Below are 19,805 nucleotides of genomic sequence, written 5' to 3'. Positions count from 1 at the left end.
GCAAATACCAGAGGGAGGCTATCAAAATATCCCATGAGAGAGTGGTTTCATTATGCCCCACAGAGATGATGAAAAACAAATTACTTTGAACTGAAGCCTTTCTAACTCTTCTCAATATCTCAGACTCTTTATAATTTGTCACATAGTCATAGAACCCTGTGTCACTACTTTCTATTGCTAATAACCACAAGCTTTCCATTATAGGTGATATAGATGATACAAGTGATACTTCAGTGTCGAAACTTACTTTAAATAATTTTTAAGTGAATGATCTTTAAATGTAATTTTTTTCACTTCCTCTCTGAGAAACTGATATATTCAGTCATCAGTATCTTTCTTCAACAATATTGAGGTGCTATATATTTTTGATAGGTATAAGTCCATTTAGAGTGAACTAATAGTCTCATTAAGGTATCCTTTACACATTTTTTTCTTGAAAATTGTCACTTTGCCCCTTCTTAGAATTGGGAACAAAACACCCATGGAAGGAGTTACAGAGACAATGTTTGGAGCTGAGACAAAAGGATGGACCATCTAGAGACTGCCATATCCAGGGATCCATCCCATAATCAGCTTCCAAACATTGACACCATTGCATACACTAGGAAGACTTTGCTGAAAGGACCCAGATATAGCTGTCTCTTGTGAGACTATGCTGGGGCCTAGCAAACACAGAGGTGGATGCTCACAGTCAGCTATTGGATGGATCACAGGGCCCCCAATGGAGGAGCTAGAGAAAGTACCCAAGGAGCTAAAGGAATCCGCAATCCTATAGGTGGAACAACAATATGAACTAACCAGTACCCCACCCCCCCATCCCCCCGGAGCTCGTGTCTCTAGCTGCATATGAATCAGAAGATGGCCTAGTCCGCCATCAGTGGAAAGAGAGGCCCATTGGTCATGCAAACTATATATGCCTCAGTACAGGGGAACGACAGGGCCAAGAAGTGGGAGTGGGTGGGTGGGGGAGTTGGTGGGTGGGGGAGTGGGTGGGGGAGCGTGTGGGGGACTTTTGGGATAGCATTAGAAAAGTAAATGAAATAAATACCCAATAAAAATATAATGTAAAATTGTTGGTTATCAGTTTCTCCAATGTATATCTATCTATCAATGCAACTAAGTCTTAACTATTGGTATATAAATATATACTTCTTATAAGTTTTTATTCTTTTCTCAAACTTGTATTATTTATTTCGTACCTAACAATAAATAATGAATATAGGAGGCTATAACAATACAACTCAGCTGTTGTGGCAGCAAGTTGTGCTGGGGCAATGGTGATGTTAAAGAACTTGAGGCCTAAGGTACCAGAAGGAGCACATTCCTGAAATGGCATGGATGGCAAGGAACATGAGACTGATTAGCTCAGACTGATTAGCTGGTTCCAAGGGTGGAACCAGCACTGCAGGAAAAGAAATCACTATTCTGCTATACTCATACTTCAGAGCCTTGTCCAGTCATCATCAAAGAGGCTTCTTTTGGCAGTAGATGGGACCCAGTGCTGAGACCCAAGGCATCATGTGGAACAAGGGTCTAAATTGGAGGTCTCTATCAAATTCCTCCCCTAGGAGATTGGGAGACCCTGTGAAAGGAGGAGGAAGAAATATTGTAGAAGTTGGAGGAAATGGAGAACACCAGAACATGGCCCACTGCATCAACTAAGCATGGTTCATATGGGGTCAAAGAGACTGAAGCAGCAAGCATGGGGTCTACATGGGTCCTGAGCACCAGGTCTCATGCATGTATGTTATGGCTGCTAGTTTTGTGTTGTTGAGTCTCCTAACAGTGGGTGCAGGTGTGTTTCTGACTCTTTTGCCTGCTTCTGGGACTCTTTTCCTCCTTCTGGTTTGCCTTGTCCAGCCTTGATATGAAGGCTTTTGCTTTCTCTCATTGTATTTTGTTTTCTCCTATTTGGCTGTCATCTCTTGGGGGCTTCCTCTTTTCTGGAGGAAAATGGAGGGATTTGGGGGAAACGGAATAATGTGGGGAAGCTGGAAGAAACGGAGAGAGGGTAAACTGTGGCTGGGATATATTTTATGAGAGAAGAATCTATTAATAAACAATGAATATTGAGTTGATGGAAATTATTACATTTGCTTAAAGATATAGGAAAGGTGGTTTCATTTATCTTTTTAACTAACACAACCCTAATAGAATTATGAAACAATCATCCCTCAAACAACAAAGAAAACAGCAAAGTCTTTAAATTTCTGTTGATAATGGTGGTTATAAACCAGTATATCCATCCCTGAAGCACAACACATAGTTATCACTGTCCAGAGCAACTTTTTCTCTCTGGGCTACAACAAGAGGCCTCAGAAGACTGAAGCAAAAGTATTGCTGTTGAAGTTTAGAGATAAAGCTAGCTGTGTGGACTTTGTGTTGATTGAAAGCACAGGAACCAGCCACAGGAAGATGCTGTCTGTTTCTGTGCACTTGTTCCATTGTATCCAAGGTACAGGAATGTGAATATAAACTAAACATTAGTTCATTAATTTTCAAGACATCTGTTGGCATAATTTTGTAGAAATCTAAAACTTGCACTTGAGAACACCTGTTAATGAGAAGTTATTTCATTGAATATGTTTCTGAAAATGTGAAGTTGATTTTAATACCAAATATTTTTGTGCCATCAGGCAAAATAGCCATATACATATATTGTATATTTACAATATACAAATTTTATTTTAGGTGCCGAGTCCTGTAGCGGCTTGTGTTCCCATGCTAATTGTGTTACCCAAAAACTTGTTTGCAGTGTCTTGCACTTAGGCTAAAGAAAGCCTGCCCCCAGTTGGCTCTGGTTGGGAAGTAAAGTTGCCAAAGGCAAATGGTTGGGTAGACAGAAGCTGGACTTTTAGGATTTCCAGCCTTGGGAGAGGGAGGGAGAAAAGACAGAGGATCATCATGAAAGGGAAGCAGAAAGATGAAACCTAAAAGTCCATACACAGTAAGAATTTGGGAAAGTGGCCACTTCCCTGATTGGGTCTGGGTAGCAGATACAAAATATTGACTTTAAAAGATGTTAACTCTGTAATACCTAAGGGGAGTGTTTGTTTGAAGTGCCCACATACCCACCATTCACTTGCCAAGACACACCATAATTAACTGGTGTGTGTGCGCGTGCGTGTGTGTGTGTGTGTGTGTGTGTGTTTGTGTTGTTGTTGTTGTTCATTCACAAATCCAGAGTGCTCTATGGAAAGGTGCAGCAGGCTCCCAACCTGCCAGGAGCAGAGACCCAGTTAAATAATTCACACTATATAATAATTCAGAGTCCAGTGAGAAAGTCATGGTTCATTTTTCTTTGAGTTTTGTAGCAATTCTGCAATAATTGATTGACTCTTAAAATATTTTAATTTATCATTATCTCTTATAGCTTTCATATTGTTTAGAAACTGGCAATCTTAATTAAGGCAACAATCTTTTTCTGTCCATACTATCAACAGCATCAGCTTGTATAAACAGTGGTATTTGGAATAGAAGTCCACTCTTAATTTAAAGCTAGGTAACTTGCTATTTGTGCAGATAAATTATTTGACTCAAAAATTTGAGCTTAATGTTAGTAACTAACAAATGGAAAACTAATAGTAATGACAATATTTATGGACCTAAATACTGATACATGAAAGAAATTTACACACACACACACACACACACACAACCACATATATATATTCTTGCATATATATTATATATTTTCTTGCATATATATACATATATATATATATATATATATATATATATTCTTGTATGTGATATAAGAGGGTTGCTCAGATTTAACTTAGAAAGTCTTAAGATTCCCTGAAGGTGAAATAGTGATTTGGAAAAAGGGTTGACCAATATACTCAAGAAACTGGGTTTGAGTCTCAAAGAAAACCAACAAAAAGTTTCTTTGTTTCACCTTTGAAATTCTGAGCTAATATTCAAGACATTAAATCATAAGAAAGTAGCTGATAAGACTGATTATTGTCAAAGAGCAATCTCTGTTCTCCTGGGGTTTCAAGTCTAGTTTCTAATGCCTACATCATATTTTTTTTTTCAGAATCACTTTGCACTCCAGTCCTAAGGCCTCCAACATCCTTTTTGAACTTCCTGGGTACTTACAAATATATTGCATATACTTTCACAGGTACACACACATACATATGAAGTTTAAAATAAATTTAAGAAGTCAAAGAATAAAATTTGAAATGAATTACATATAAATCTCTAAGGAGTACACTGATAAGATTAAAGCCTTGACAATTACATTCTTCCAGTATCCATTTTTTAAAAAATTTCTGCCAAAACAGCCATAGAATATGTTGTTGGGTATAATAGGGTGTGGTTAATGTGTTAGATTTGTCTCCAAAAGACGATCTTCCTGGACGTTAGATTACTAAATTGATCACTAGATTGTATGTTTTTGTTTTGTTTTGTTTTACCTAAGGACCTGGGCTTCAGAAGACCCCAGACATTTTCTGGGATTCCTCAGTCTTAGGTCTCTCAGGATTATGCCAGTCTTTGTGTGAGCAGTGGGACATAACTAATAAGAAACAACCCATCTTGCTGAGCACCAGGGAGTCTGCAAGTGCAGACAGAGGAGGTAACACTGGTCATTAGACATAAGAGAACTCATAGTGCTGTCTGCAGAGGGTGTCCCCTAAGAGTAAGATAGATAGTTCTGATTCCTAAGAAAAGGAGGGTGACAATTTTCCAGCCACTGCTGCCCCAGGTATGGTGCTTGTCTAAACAGTGACTTTAGCTGTTTTAAGGTTGATGATGGGATCAGGTATTGCACTTATGAAATGTATTAGAAATATTTTTAACTGATCACCTGATATAATAGGGTATTTCTGTTTCAGTTCTAGAAGTGCTCACTGAGTAGCAGATTATATCTTCTGATAGGTAATTACCATGTTAGAGATGTCTCCAGAACAGGAATTGCTTGTTTTCAAAAATAATAAGACAGAAAGAAATAGGGCTTTATCACCCCCATGTAGTCAATCGCAAGTTACGCTTCCTATATGTGGAGAGTAATCTATGATATGGTTTTAGATTCTACCTCAGAGACCTCACTGTGTTAAGGGCAACGGGAGTGTGCCTCACATCATTCAAACCAGAAATGAAAGAACACATTAATTAATGAAGCCTTACTGGAGTGAGGACAGCTGATTCTCAGGGCAGAAGACACTGGTGCACTGGAGGACCTCATGGTAAGTTTTATTTACCGGTTTGTTTAGTTCTCTTGATGCTTGATTTGGTGCTACATGGATTTGCTTTCACTTTGGGTAAATTTTTGAACAAAGCAGGAAAAAGGAATTAGGAGATGTTCAGAAGTCAAGAGCATGGGGGTGATGTGGATAGAAAAGAGGAGAAAAAAGGCTTTATTATGTACAAAAAATATCATGATTCTAACAAACCTATGAGTCAAGCCCAGTGACTTTACATCATCACATATTCACCATCCTTACTTCCTTGCCGTGTTACTGGGCCAGACCTCCACTAACCCTTAATATTTCAATGATCTCCAGTGATGATCTATGGTTTTTATTTCAACTCTTCTTCTCAACACAAAACTTGGCACATCACAGTGAATAATAATAATAATAACAATAATAAATAACAACAACAACAATGTAATGGTGAAAAACTCAGGATGGTTCTGTAAGACAGAGTTATTGAATTCTGTAGGAAGATAAGGACATAATTCCATCAAAGGCCAGATGCAAAGCTAGTTTATAGAGTGTTGCTCTGTGAGTGGCAAATGAGGGGCTTAGTTAGAAAAAGGTGAGCTGAGTTCCTGCCTTGTTAAATACTGGTTGTGTGACCTAAGCAAGGTGCTTTGCCTGTTCATATCTCATTTTTATAATGTGTTGTATATAAATCATACCAGTAATAATATTTATGTTAGTATGATATATTTCATGAGCTTTAAACTACAAAATCATGGGGCAAAGCTGATTGGGAAAGCCTTAAAATATTTAATTTAACAATATAAACAAAAAATTATTCTAAGGCATTCTGTGGTTTAAACAGTCTGGACAGTTGATAGTAGTCACTGCTCTTACCTAGATTACTCACTTGACACACATTAGAAGTACGCACAAAGTCTATTCTGTTATTTTTTTCAATTTTTTTTTTTTAAAGTGAAGGATCAATTATAATAGGACCAAAAATCCAATCCTAGTGCTTTTGGTCTTTGAACTCCTGTATTTGGATTTTATATTTTGTTTCAAACAGAATGATGACATGAGCCTTTTTATTATTATATTTATTATATTTTTATTATTATTGGGTATTTATTTCATTTACATTTCCAATGCTATCCCAAAAGTCCCTGGTGTTCCCCTGTACTGAGGCATATAAAGTCTGCAGGACCAATGGGCCTCTTTCCACTGATGGTCGACTAGGCCATCTTCTGATATGTATGCAGCTAGAGACATGAGCTCTGGGGGGGGGGTAACTGGTTATTTCATATTGTTGTTCCACCTATAGGGTTGCAGATCCCCCCAGCTCCCTGGGTACTAACAGACATAAAGGTCAGCTCTAACAGACATAAAGGTCAGAATATGGCAGTGTCTCAGCCACAATCGTGGTGAATGTGAAGACCTGAAGCAAGAACTCAGAGATGTTCAGTTGTCTTTCTAGTGTCCTATGCACATTTCATAAACTTTCATATTGATTTACATGTTTTTCTAGACATGCAAAATACTTGTCTATTATTTAAAGACAGAAATGTAACTTAAGAGATAGGCACTATTATTATATTATATTATATTATGTTAAATTATATCATATTATGTGATATTATACTATATTATATTATTTCCTAAGAAGCTTGTATGTTTTCTAATGATACATAAAGGGAACCAATCCAGATGGAAGAGAAGATGGAGAGAAACTGGAAGGAGTAGAGGAAATGGAAAACATAATCAAAATATATTATGTAGAAATATATTTTAATAAGAAAAAGGGATAACTATATATGCATTCATAATACATGTATACACATTGCCTTGTCAGTTTTTAAAAGTCAGGTGACTGCCTGTTTCCTGCTCATATTTCCTCTAATCCTAGTGCTTCATGGCCTTTGTTTGTTTAAGATAGAGCCCTTCTCCAAGAATAGTCCCAGGATTTTTTCTTAACACTCAAAATCACAAATGATCTTGCTCCTGATAAAAACATGATAGGATGAAATCTGACTCATGGGTTGGTTACTTTCCTTATCTCATTCACATCTCTTATGATGAGTGTATTAGTTACAGAACATATCTGCTATTATGTATCCATCAGTTATAGAATATATCTGCTATGATGAATGCATCAGTTACAGAAATGGTTGTTCTGATTCCCTCATTTTATATACACAGCAGCCTAGTGAGATAACCATGGTCACTGACTCACTGTAATCCCCTCATACACACAGATGAGAATTTAGACCATGGAATTACTATGTAAACAAGGGTCTGAAGTCAGACTCTGGAGCCCAATCCCTTAACAAACTGTCTTTTAATATTTTTCAGAGTGTAATATTTGTTCTACAGATAATGTGAACTCCATAAATATGTATTAAAGAAAAATTCACAGGGCAACTAATTGCCATATATCACCCTAAAAGTGTAATTATCAATATTCTCATGAAGGTGACAGCTTATAGAATGCAGAGATGCTTTTGTTTATCAACCAAAGCATAAGAAACCAAATAATTCTTTAAAATGTAGAACTTACATTACAACACAATTCTTTAATTCTTGATTTACTCTATGTTATTAATAGCATCACTACATTCTTATCATATAATATAAAATAATTTATGAGATTTGTTCATCACAGATTAATTCCTGTAAAGAAATCTCTATTTTATGCATTTATCTCTTTATGCACATATCTAACCAAACACAGTTTAGATAGTGATCCATTGTTCTGTTTATGTTTACTCTCTTGAGCCACCACTTTTTCCTTATGGGAGGCAAGTGCAGTAACCCTATCTTCCATTTTACTAGAACAATGTTTTCCTCAACAAAAAAATTCTTATGCTATATGCTGAAAACATACTCATAGCTATCATTGAGCGTAAAGTTGAATTGATGAAGCAAAATGTAAATTCTGTTGTTATGTACGTGAAAAAAAGAACAAAAATAATCCCGTCATCCATTTAAAACATTACTTTTATATAATATTTGATATAATATATTTGCATATATACATTGTGTACAAATATGAACATATATGTGTACGTATATACATACATGTATATATTCTTCCTTCTAGGTTTAATAAATCATTCTTAGCATCTGTGTTTACCCCAAATGCCATAAATTCTGCTTTGTGAAGTTCAATGTTTACAATCTAAGTGTCCATTAATATGTCTAATTTTGGTTAGCCCTCAATGTGCTAGATGGATTGAATCATTTGCAATTAAATCTTCCTTATCTGAACCTTTTATTTTATTTTCTTGTAATTCCCATGGACAGGTTTTCTTTTGAGTTAAATGTATCTCTGATAAACAGACATAATTATATCAATTTCATGAATGTTTACTCCTTTATAGACCTATTGTCTACCATATTAATCACACATTGAATTTCTCTAAACATTTCTATCCTGGCCTGTTTGAGAGATGGTTGTTTGTCCATGCTTTAAGTCATCAGAAAGAATGAAACCTAATGGAATGTATTTATGATCTTTTTAATCTTTTTTATTAGATATTTTCTTCATTTACATTTCAAATGCTATCCCCAAAGCCCCCTATATGCCCACCTCCCCCCCCCCCCCCCCGCTCTGCTCCTCAACCGACCCACTCCTGCTTCCTGGCCCTGGCATTCCCCTATACTGGGGCATGTGATTTTTTTTTTTTTGTAGAACATGATTTTAATATTTTCAACTGTTAATATTAAAAAAACAGAATAATTATTTTAAGATATATTTCATTGTTATGTCCCCCTTTTCATTTCTTTTTTTTATAGTACATTTATTTTTATTTTTATTTTTATTTATTTATTTATTTATTTATTTTGGTTTTTTCGAGACAGGGTTTCTCTGTGGAGCCCTGGCTGTCCTGGAACTCACTTTGTAGACCAGGCTGGCCTTGAACTCAGAAATCCGCCTGCCTCTGCCTCCCGAGTGCTGGGATTAAAGGCATGCGCCACCACACCCAGCCTATTTTTATTTTTTTATTTTTTTTAATTAGGTATTTTCCTCATTTACATTTCCAATGCTATCCCAAAAGTCCCCCATACCCTCCCCCCCACCCCCTACCCACCCACTCCCACTTTTTGGCCCTGGCATTCCCCTGTACTGGGGCATATAAAGTTTGCAAGTCCAATGGGCCTCTCTTTCCAGTGATGGCCACTAGGCCATCTTTTGATACATATGCAGCTAGAGTCAAGAGCTCCCGGGTACTGGTTAGTTCATAATGTTGTTCCACCTATAGGGTTGCAGATCCCTTTAGCTCCTTGGGTATTTTCTCTAGCTCCTCCATTGGGGGCCCTGTGATCCATCCAAATAGCTGACTGTGAGCATCCACTTATGTGTTTGCTAGGCACCGGCGTAGTCTCACTAGAGGCTGCTATATCAGGGTCCTATCAGCACAATCTTGCTAGTGTATGCAATACCAAGGGCCTCTCCTCCCATTGATGGCTGACTAGGCCATCCTCTGCTGCATATGCAACTAGAGACACAGCCCTGGGGAGGTGGGGGTACTGGTTAATTCATATTGTTGTTCCTCCTATAGAGTTGCAAACCCCTTTAGCTCCTTGGGTACTTTCTCTAGCTCCTTCATTAGGGGCCCTGTGTTCCATTCAATGGATGACTGTGAGCATCCACTTCTGTATTTGCGGACATAGTACTACCAGAAGATCCAACAATTCCTCTCCTGGGCATATATCCAGAAGATATTCCAATTGGTAATAAGGACACATGACTATTTGTAATAGCCAGAAGCTGGAAAGAACCCAGATGTCATGGTACATTTAAACAATGCAGTAGTACTCAGCAATTAAAAACAATGAATTCATGAAATTCTTTGGCAAATGGATGCATCTGGAGGATATCATCCTGAGTGAGGTAACCCAATCACAAAAGAACACACATGCTATGCACTCACTCACTGATAATAAGATATTAGCCCAGAAACTTAGAATATCCAAAATACAATGTATCTATGATCTTTATCTGATTATCTTTAACATATACTAGAGTGAATTTAAGATTTTCATCTTGTTTCTTTGATTTGTTTACAATTCATTAATGTCTTCATTTTCTATATTACTTCCCCAGCATCACTGAAATTTGTTCATAAGATGAATAAAGTAAAAAAGAAGCTACAAATAGAAACAGAAACTTGAAGACATCTGTCATATGTATGAATAGAAGTCAAGATAGGTGAGGATAGAGTAAGGAAAAGAAAGAAGGCCTAGTCGGCCATCACTGGAAAGAGAGGCCCATTGTACATGCAAACTTTATATGCCCCAGTACAGGGGAACGCCAGGGCCAAAAAATGGGAATGGGTGGGTAGGGAAGTAGGGGGGAGGGTATGGGGAACTTTTGGGATAGCACTGGAAATGTAATTGAGGAAAAGATGTAATAAAAATATATTAAAAAAATTTAACAGATATCTGAAATAAATTAAGCTTCTATTATGATAAAAAAAAGAAAGATAAAGAGTATGTATGCTGACATCTAATAGTGTGGCATAAGCACTCATTAGGTCAGGGGTGGTTCTTGGTGAACCAGAACCATGATTCAGAATTTGCAGATAGCCAAAAGCAGCAGTGAATGTGGTCCAATTGCAGTTGTAATCTTACCTAAAATACTATCAGAGTTCTGTGTAATTTATTGTAACTTGGTGCATACAATGATGAACTCTTTAGATCAAAATATAGTCCAGAGAAAAGAAAATGCTAGATGTCTGGTTAGCTGGAACATTGTTAACTGCACTATTATCAAAACAAAAACCAAAGAAATCAAGTATGAAAACACAAAACTGATATAGCATCCTTCAAAACAGGAAATACCTATATTTATATCCTTGATTTGTCAAATAAATTACTCAAGTGAGGCAAAGGGCTCTTTAAACTATAGCTTTTATATTAAAATAGTCTATAGGTAGTGGTTAACATTGAGTCAATAGCTATGGTTTCTCAAAAACAGTAGATTTCTTACCACTACATCTCCAGACCTTGATGAAGAGACCTGTGTTGAAACATCAGAACTTAATAGGGGAAGTGAATGGTCATAGGCATACCCTCCAGAGCCTTTGAGGCCTGAAGCAAAAGAAATGTATATGAGTCATGTAATGAAGAGTCTAGTCTTAATCTTAGCCAACTGCGAGTATTCACATTGATTCTAATAAAATAACCATATTTTTTCTTCTTTTTGTTTTTGTGTCTTTGTGGTTTTGCTTTGGCAGGTCCAGAGCTAGTAGGCAAAATAAGCATGACAATATCTTCAACCACTTTAAATTACACCAATGTCAGAGACATCTGGTACACCATGATTGGGATTCCAGGATTGGAAGAATCACACATATGGATCTCCATCCCCATCTGTTCAATGTACATAGTGGCCATTGCAGGCAATGCACTGCTATTATTCCTGATCATCACTGAACACAGTCTTCATGAACCCATGTACCTTTTCCTATCTATGTTGGCACTAGCTGATATCTTTCTGTCTACAGTCACAACACCAAAAATGTTAGCAATCTTCTGGTTTCGAGCTGGAGGCATCTCTTTTGCTAGCTGTGTATCTCAGATGTTCTTCCTCCACTTCATATTTGTGGCAGAGTCTGCCATACTGCTGGCTATGGCATTTGACCGTTATGTGGCCATCTGCTATCCACTAAGATACACTACCATTCTAACCACATCTGTCATCATCAAAATGGGCATTGCAGCTGTGATTAGAAGCTTCTTCATCTGCTTCCCCCTGATCTTTCTTGTCTATAGGCTCACCTATTGTGGGAAGAGCATCATTCGACACTCATACTGTGAACACATGGGCATTGCCAGGTTGGCCTGTGACAGTGTCAAGGTCAATATTTACTACGGTGTGATAGTGGCTCTGTTTTCCACATGCCTAGATGTTGTGCTTATCATTGTATCATATGCCCTTATCCTTTGTGCTGTGTTTAGAATTCCTTCTCGAGATGCCCGACTCAAGGCTCTAGGTACTTGTGGTTCCCATGTCTGTGTTATTCTACTGTTCTATACACCAGCATTCTTTTCTTTCTTTGCTCATCTTTTTGGGGGTCACAGTATACCACTGCATGTGCACATTCTCTTTGCCAACCTCTATGTGGTAGTACCACCCTCTGTCAACCCCATCATTTATGGAGTGAAGACTAAACAAATTCAGGAGAGGGTTATACAAGTCTTTTCTTTGGGCAAGTAATTTTGTTCATCTAATCCAAACATATTGATTCTCTTCTTTATATTTTCCCCATATACTATACAACTCAAGAGTATCTGAATTTACAATGTAAATATTAAAGCAAGTCATTATTTCTGAGGGCAATTATAGCAATTTTGAGCAATGAAAAAAAGGAATGAATTATACTCAGCACATATTTTGTTTAGAACATGGACATGTTGCTTTATGTACTACTTTCATCTTTGTCTCAGCATACATAATTCATAATATTTCAAAAACTTTCAATTTTATGTTGACATATAAATCAGGGGGAACGAGATATAAGCCTTGTTCATATAACCAAACAAGTGGAGAAAGAATCCTATATAATTTTTCCAATGCATTCCATTTTTCCAAAACTGGGAAATGGAAAAACTGCATATACAAAACATTATTTCTTTCTGGCTATCACAATATATCAGTCACAGATCATTTGGGTTTCAAAATCAAGTTTCATTTTTAAGGTATTTGGTTTGGGTCAAGAGTATTTATTCTTTTTTCATTCTTGCACATTCATCTACAATTTGCACTGATGGATGGGTAGGTAGACAAACAGACAAGAATGTCCTACATAAAACTTCTAATCTAGTGCCAGGTATAAAATCAAAATAATAACTTTGTTTATTGTTATTATTTTAGCAATTGAAAATGATATGAATCTGATAATCCTAGCAATTTAATTTTTTTACTGTATTCATTCCTTCACAGAAGATAATACTATAGTATACATATAGCCCAAAAATTGCCAGAGAGAGACTTTAGCTATGTTACTATTTATATTTATTACAACAATTGAAATGTTATAAAGTCCTTAATTTTCTCTGTAACTAAATGTGATGGTAGCAGCTATTCTCTTGGCCATTGTGTGATGGCACTGCAAACTGCAGAATCCTCATAGAGCAATACATACAATTAGTGATAAGAGTATGATATTTATCAGAGAGAAAGTATGATGGAATGTCAGAGATCATTTAAAAATTCTAAGCAATTATATACAGAGGAGACTCACATATTCACTTGTAAAATACTGTTAGCAAAATCGATAACCTCTGTGTACTTGTTCACATCAGTAAAGATGAGCATGAATTAGAACTATCATAAATGTTCATGGTTAATTCTTTAACAATACAACCCAAATTATAGGACAGTAAAAAGGTTACAATGTAAATCATAGCTAAGTGTTCACAAGGAAGTAAAATGCTTTTTTTACAGATAACCAAGAGAATATAAATAAATTAGTTTTATTTTAGTATACATATATCCACTTGAAACACTATGTTTATTATGTTTGCATAAAATATGAAAGAATAAATAAGATTTCATTGCTAACTGAGAATTTTTAAGAAGCCAATTTTAGTGAAAAATATATTTAGTACTTTAAGGTCCATGAAGTCTTTCCCTCTTTAGAGTGGATACCTAGGGTTACTATCACTCTATCCCACTAGCCTGTAGACTTTCCTCTGATTTTCTTTATATATTAGATTTTTATATACACTCATTGTCATGTGATATCATTCTTGTCAAATTATCACCTAATAAATCATCCAAGATTCTTATTTGCTTGTTTTCTCATATATTAAAATCATGTTTTAACTACTAATTGAGGTTGTTTCTCACTGAAGAAGTGATATTTGGGGATTGTTGATTTTGTGAAAACAGACAGAATCCTCCTGTAGACTATATTTATTGTCAGTTTATTGTCAATGATAAGAAGAGAAAATGCATTTATCTCTACAGAATTATTGTTATTTAACAAGTTATTTTTTCATAATTCAAGATTTATGTATACCAAATATTTTCCAAAGTGTCTTAAAAAGATTTTACCTTTTATAGATCTATAATGAACTTTTCTTTTTATAAAATATATATTTGGGAGTTTATTATCAGGTCTATTATTCTCACAAATTATAATGATTAGAAAATAAATTGTAAATTAAATTTTAACATTGTACCTTATGTGAGATATCAATTCAAAGGCATACTTATATCATTCACACTGCCTCCCACAAAGTTACAGACCAATCTTTTTTTATTTTTTTCATTAGATATTTTCTTTATATACATTTCAAATGCTATCCTGAAAGTTCTGTATACACCCTACCCCTGCCCTGCTTCCCTACTCACCCACTCCCACTTCTTGGCCCTGGCATTGCCCTGTACTTGGGCATATAAAGTTTGCACACTAGGGGCCTCTCTTCCCAGTGATGGCCAACTAGGCCATCTTCTGCTATATATGCAGCTAGAGACATGAGCTCTGGGGGTACTGGTTAGTTCATATTGTTGTTCCACCTATAGGGTTGCAGACCCCTTTAGCTCCTTGGGTGCTTTCTCTAGCTTCTCCATTGGGGGCTCTGTGTTCCATCTTATAGATGACTGTGAGCATCCACTTCTGTATTTGCCAGCATCATACGAGACAGCTATACCAGGGTCTCTTCAGCAAAATCTTTCTGGCATAGGCAATAGTGTCTGGGTTTGGTGGCTGATTATGGGATGGATCCCTGGGTGGGGTAGTCTCTGGATAGTCTATCCTTTCATTTTAGCTCCAAACTTTGTCTCTGTAACTCCTTCCATGGATATTTTGTTCCCTATTCTAAGGAGGAATGAAGTTTCCACCCATTGGTCTTCCCTCTTCTTGATTTTCTTGTGTTTTGCAAATTGTATCTTGGGTGTCCTATGTTTCTGGGCTAATATCCACTTATCAGTGAGTGCACATCTAATGACTTCTTTTGTGATTGGGTTACCTCACTAAGGATGATATCTCCAGATACATCAATTTGTCCAAGAATTTCATAAATCCATTGTTTTTAATAGCTGAGTAGTACTCCATTGTAAAAGGACAGACACTACCTCAGAGTCAAAGAGAATGAAGTTTGAAATTGATATTTACAAACACAAATTTTTGACAACCAATATTATTGCTATAGATAGAAGAAAAATATTGTTCTTGAGAATAATAAAAAGAGCTGTACAAAAATACAGTACACTGTGATCTATCTATCTATCTAATATATATGTATATATATACACACACACAAATACACACACACACACACACATATATATATATGATTCCTTGCATGCGTATAAGGAAACCACATGGGACTAAAATATCTACCACTCTATGGTTAAGAGAAGAAAATAACCCAATTCTAAATGGCCTGAGTCAGTGAGTTTCCCCAACTAGATTGAAATAACTTTGAACACAAGGCAGACAAAAGTTTTACAGAAACTGTGCATGGGGTATTTTTTTAAGCCCCCTAGTTGTGAGAAAGAATATGGAAGCAGCCCTTGAGTAATTGGTCTCTGGTTACTTGTGATAATTGTGTTTTTAAAAAAGATATTACAGGTTAAACTATTTCTAGGTCATTCTGTCAGAATATTTACAGTGTGACTTGTTAGTGCTGGTAGGAATTTTGGATTAACCCATGAATGACCTCTGAAAGATAGTCTTCCTGTGAACTTAGTCCAACCTTTAGTGCGCCTCTTTTGTCATTTGCTTGTTTTATTTTTCATTGGCTGATTGTGGTTGGGCCTTAATTAAGGATCCAGGGCTCAAAAGACCATGCTCATCTTCCTAGATACCTCAATTCTACCAGGGTTGGGCTTCTAGGGAATGCTATATAACCTGCATCTGAGTTAGTTTGCATCTAAATCCGGGACAGACAACCCATCTCACATAGCATCAGAGAGTCCACAGTTGCTATGTAAAAAAGGTAAGAACACATAGGATCTCAGATTATAGAGTTGATGACTGCTACTTTTCCACAGTATCCTGTGTGACCTTTCAAGGTAAGTACATTCCTAATTCCTGGGAAGAGATAGGTCACTTTTTAAAGCCATGCCTGCTCATGCTATGACATTTCTTCAGGATAGTGACTTTAGCTGACCCAGTATAAGCAATGAGAACTTGTCTCACCATCATGACACAGTATCTGGTATAAATGGCGTGGGGTAAGCAGTAAAACAGGGAGAGAGAGAATTAATGTTAATTTCCATAAGGGTATGGAGATCTTTGTAGATAGGCCAACATTAAATAATTGGAGATGAGAACTACAGCCTCAGAGAGTCATGCTATCTCTGCTAAGTTTCCAGGATCCAATTTTATCAGCAGTATCTAAGACACTCTCCATGATCAAGTTATTTTTGCAAACCCAATAGTTTCATTGTAGTATTTAAACACACATTCATTTAAATGTAGGATTTCCTGCAAATTTGAGAAGAAATTACTAGAATGAGTATAGAAGATGAAACTCTAAATAAGGAGACTTGACTATAAACAACAGTAAACAAATTGAAAGGAGGAAAACAGAACTCTTTACCTAACCAGAATCAAATTTAAATGGTAACATATTTTCTTAACCAAAGATGCACTTTTTCATTTGACTTCTAGGCATTGTTTCCATCTTGGAGAATCATTGGTCCATCCAACCACATAACCTTACTCTGCTAGATAATTATGTTCTTTTTGTAGTATTCTGTCCCTCTGATGATTTGTTCCTTGATGCTGGAATACATATATATATATATATATGTGTCTGGATAAATATATATATTTATCCAGACATTATCTAGAAACATTTTTCTTTTTATCGTCTCACTATAGGCCCCTCGTTTCTAATGGACAATTGTCATCTGTGATTTACAACACTTTTTTTTTTTGCAATTAGGCATCTTCTAAAAGCATTGAATTTTTCAGTTTTTATTAATGTACTTAAAATTTTTATGCAGTGTATTTTCTAATAGTATTTACCCTCCCCAGTCTATTCCTGCATTGTCCCCAGTTCCCTCTCTACCTAACTTTATGCTCTATCTCTCTCCCTCTCTCAAATGAAGCTAAACAAAACAAAGAATGAAAATGAAATAAAAACAATAAGACACATGTACACATGTACACATATGCACGTGCACGCGCGCACACACACACACACATGCATGCATGGACACACACAACCTTGAGTCCAAAACTAAACTAAACTATGATGCACACAAAAATACATGTGGTCTGTTTTCTGTTGTACAACTTCTGGGCAAGAGGAATGCCATAGAGTGTGATTAATATATACAGTGTTACTGCCTTGAAAAATAATGATTTTTCCTTTCCCAGTATATATCAAAAGCAGATAGCTTCTTGGTTATGGGTAGAACTTGGTGTCTTTTTACTCTTCTCAGCTCTCAGGTCTGTGTATCCTCTAACAGTCTCTGTCTGCTCATATGTGTTTCAGCCCTGTTGCCTCTGTATGGCATTATTTTCATGTAGCCATCCACCACTTCCAGTTCTTACAGTCTTAACAACTCCCTTTTGTCACAGATTCCTGAGCCTTAAAAGGACAGTTTTATAAAGACTTCTTATTTAGGTCAGAATGTTAAAATTTTTCTTACTCTCTGAACACTGTCAAGTTGTGAGTGCAAAAATGCTCCTCTGATGTAGGCTGTAATGAAGTATTGATCTGTGAATATAACAACATGTCATTAGTACTCATTTTTATTACCATGTTTCTGTATCAGAAAATAGCCATACATTTCCTCCTAATGCCTATAACCTATCTTGTCTCAGGCTCTTGGATACTTTGATAGAGTGTGCCTTAAAACCAATAAAACATGTTTGGTTACTCTCATAACATTTATAACACTGTTATACTCATATATCTAAAGGCAGGTCATATTGTTAGTCATAGATATTATACATAGGTGATATATACCTGATGACGTTTCTACTCCAGTAGCATGGAGAGTACCCTCTAATAGTAGCATGAAACCTAGTGAGTGAGGTTGGGGCTTCCACTTGGACACCAGCTTAGTTTCTCTATGTTTGATGACATAAGTGAGTGATGTTTTTACAAATAGAGCCTTGCTGTTAGGTTGTAGAGGGTAACTAACAGCCTTAGCAATAGCCTGTGAGTTTTAAAGGGTTGGCTTATGGGCCCTCTTTGGTCAACAGGTCAATATGTAACCCATTCTGTGTGAATGTTTAACTTGGTGGCATAAAATGTCTAGTTGATGTACTTACTACCTCATTATATGGTGACTCTATTTAAATTTCTCTCATATACCAAATATTTAGGAAAATCTGCAGTAATACAATTGTCTTACTTTTCTAAAATGTCTCTGGATTCAGTTGAACCTCCCCATGTTCCATATTTTACCCTGTACTGAAAATTTCCTCTTCACTTAATTTTCCTGTTTTGGTGTCTTTATTGTAAAGAGTTACCTCACTCAGGATACCTGGTTTTAACTCTATCAATTTATTTGCAAATTTCATAACTTCATTCTCCTAAATAGTCAAATAGTAATGTAACACTATGTAAATGCATCACATTTTCATTATTCCTTTATAAATTGATGGATATCTAGTTTGTTTTCAATCTGGCTATTATGAATAGAGCGCAATGAACATGGGTGAACAGGTATCTCTGTAGTAAGATATAGAATCATTTGGGTATATTCCCAAGGTAAGTAGTACAGCTAAGCCTTTTGATAGATCAATTTTTATCTATTTTTATATGAGGTCTAGAACAAATAAGTATCTGCTTTTATTTTATTATAAAGATATGTTTCCAGCTTAGTATTTACAAAAATCTTACACATGCACCTTAGTATATTTCTTTGTTTCATTTTATGTCTGTGGAGAACAGGGTAGAATGCCCACATTCATTGACCTGTCTTTCATCAGGGTATACATTTAATTCCAAAATGTGCCTACTCAGATCCTTCCCTTAACTTCTTTATCATTTAATTTTTCTGACATAGACCAATCTGAGGCCTTTGTCTCTTTTACATTTAAAAGAAAAAAATCCCAATATTCTTTAGGCCTTCAAGCTGTAGTTTTTCTTTCCATGAATGACTCTCTTCTCACTGTCACAAGTAATGGCAACTTACTCTTGTTGTCCTTGCAACATTTCAAACAAGAAAGTTTGGCCCTTACTAATCCATTGGAAGTTTTAGAAACATTGACCATGGTTTAATATTTCCTTTCATTCTTATTTTAATACAATAATTTAGAAGATAAATCTGTTAATGGTTATTATAATGGCGGTGATGATTATAGCAGTAAAAATAATAGCAGTTCCATTTCAAGATAGAACTGTAAGACTAATTTAGGAAGGTATGACTGTGATGGTTTGAGAAAGCCAAAGTAGAGTACTTAAGGAAAGGTTCTCTTTCCAGTGCACTGTGAAGGCTTGAAACAGCCTTCTGAATTCATCCCTCTAGGTCTCTTTAGAAACAAAATATGTGTCTACCATTTCTAAATAAAAATACATTCATGTTTATTTTCTAATTTCTGAAAATCTTACTTTATTTCTTATTTCTATTTTTCTAGATGATTTATGTCAAGATAATTTATTTCTCTTTTTGGATTTACCTACCACATAAAATTCATTATTTCATCTGACTATATAGACTCTTTTTTTTTTTAC

The 19,805-nt window shown here is 35.9% G+C and overlaps 1 protein-coding gene across 1 annotated transcript; it reads left to right on the top strand.

Moving 5' to 3' along the window:
* The first annotated feature begins 11,415 nt into the window (after positions 1 to 11,415).
* On the top strand, positions 11,416 to 12,372 carry LOC110298722 (olfactory receptor 52Z1P-like). The gene has a single exon (XM_021168130.1). It carries the CDS (start codon positions 11,416 to 11,418, stop codon positions 12,370 to 12,372), a length of 957 nt encoding a protein of 318 aa, XP_021023789.1.
* Positions 12,373 to 19,805: the final 7,433 nt, after the last annotated feature.

This window comes from Mus caroli, unplaced genomic scaffold (genome assembly GCF_978045245.1).
Source record: "Mus caroli unplaced genomic scaffold, Mus_caroli_1 scaffold_8, whole genome shotgun sequence".
NCBI lineage: Eukaryota > Metazoa > Chordata > Mammalia > Rodentia > Muridae > Mus > Mus caroli.
The sequence above is the reverse complement of the archived record's forward strand: the minus strand, read 5'-3'. Positions and strand labels throughout refer to the sequence as shown.

What these genes read in the sequence shown, in the direction of transcription:
- LOC110298722 (XM_021168130.1), top strand. Translation starts at nt 11,416, where the DNA reads ATGACAATATCTTCAACCACTTTAAATTACACCAATGTCAGAGACATC.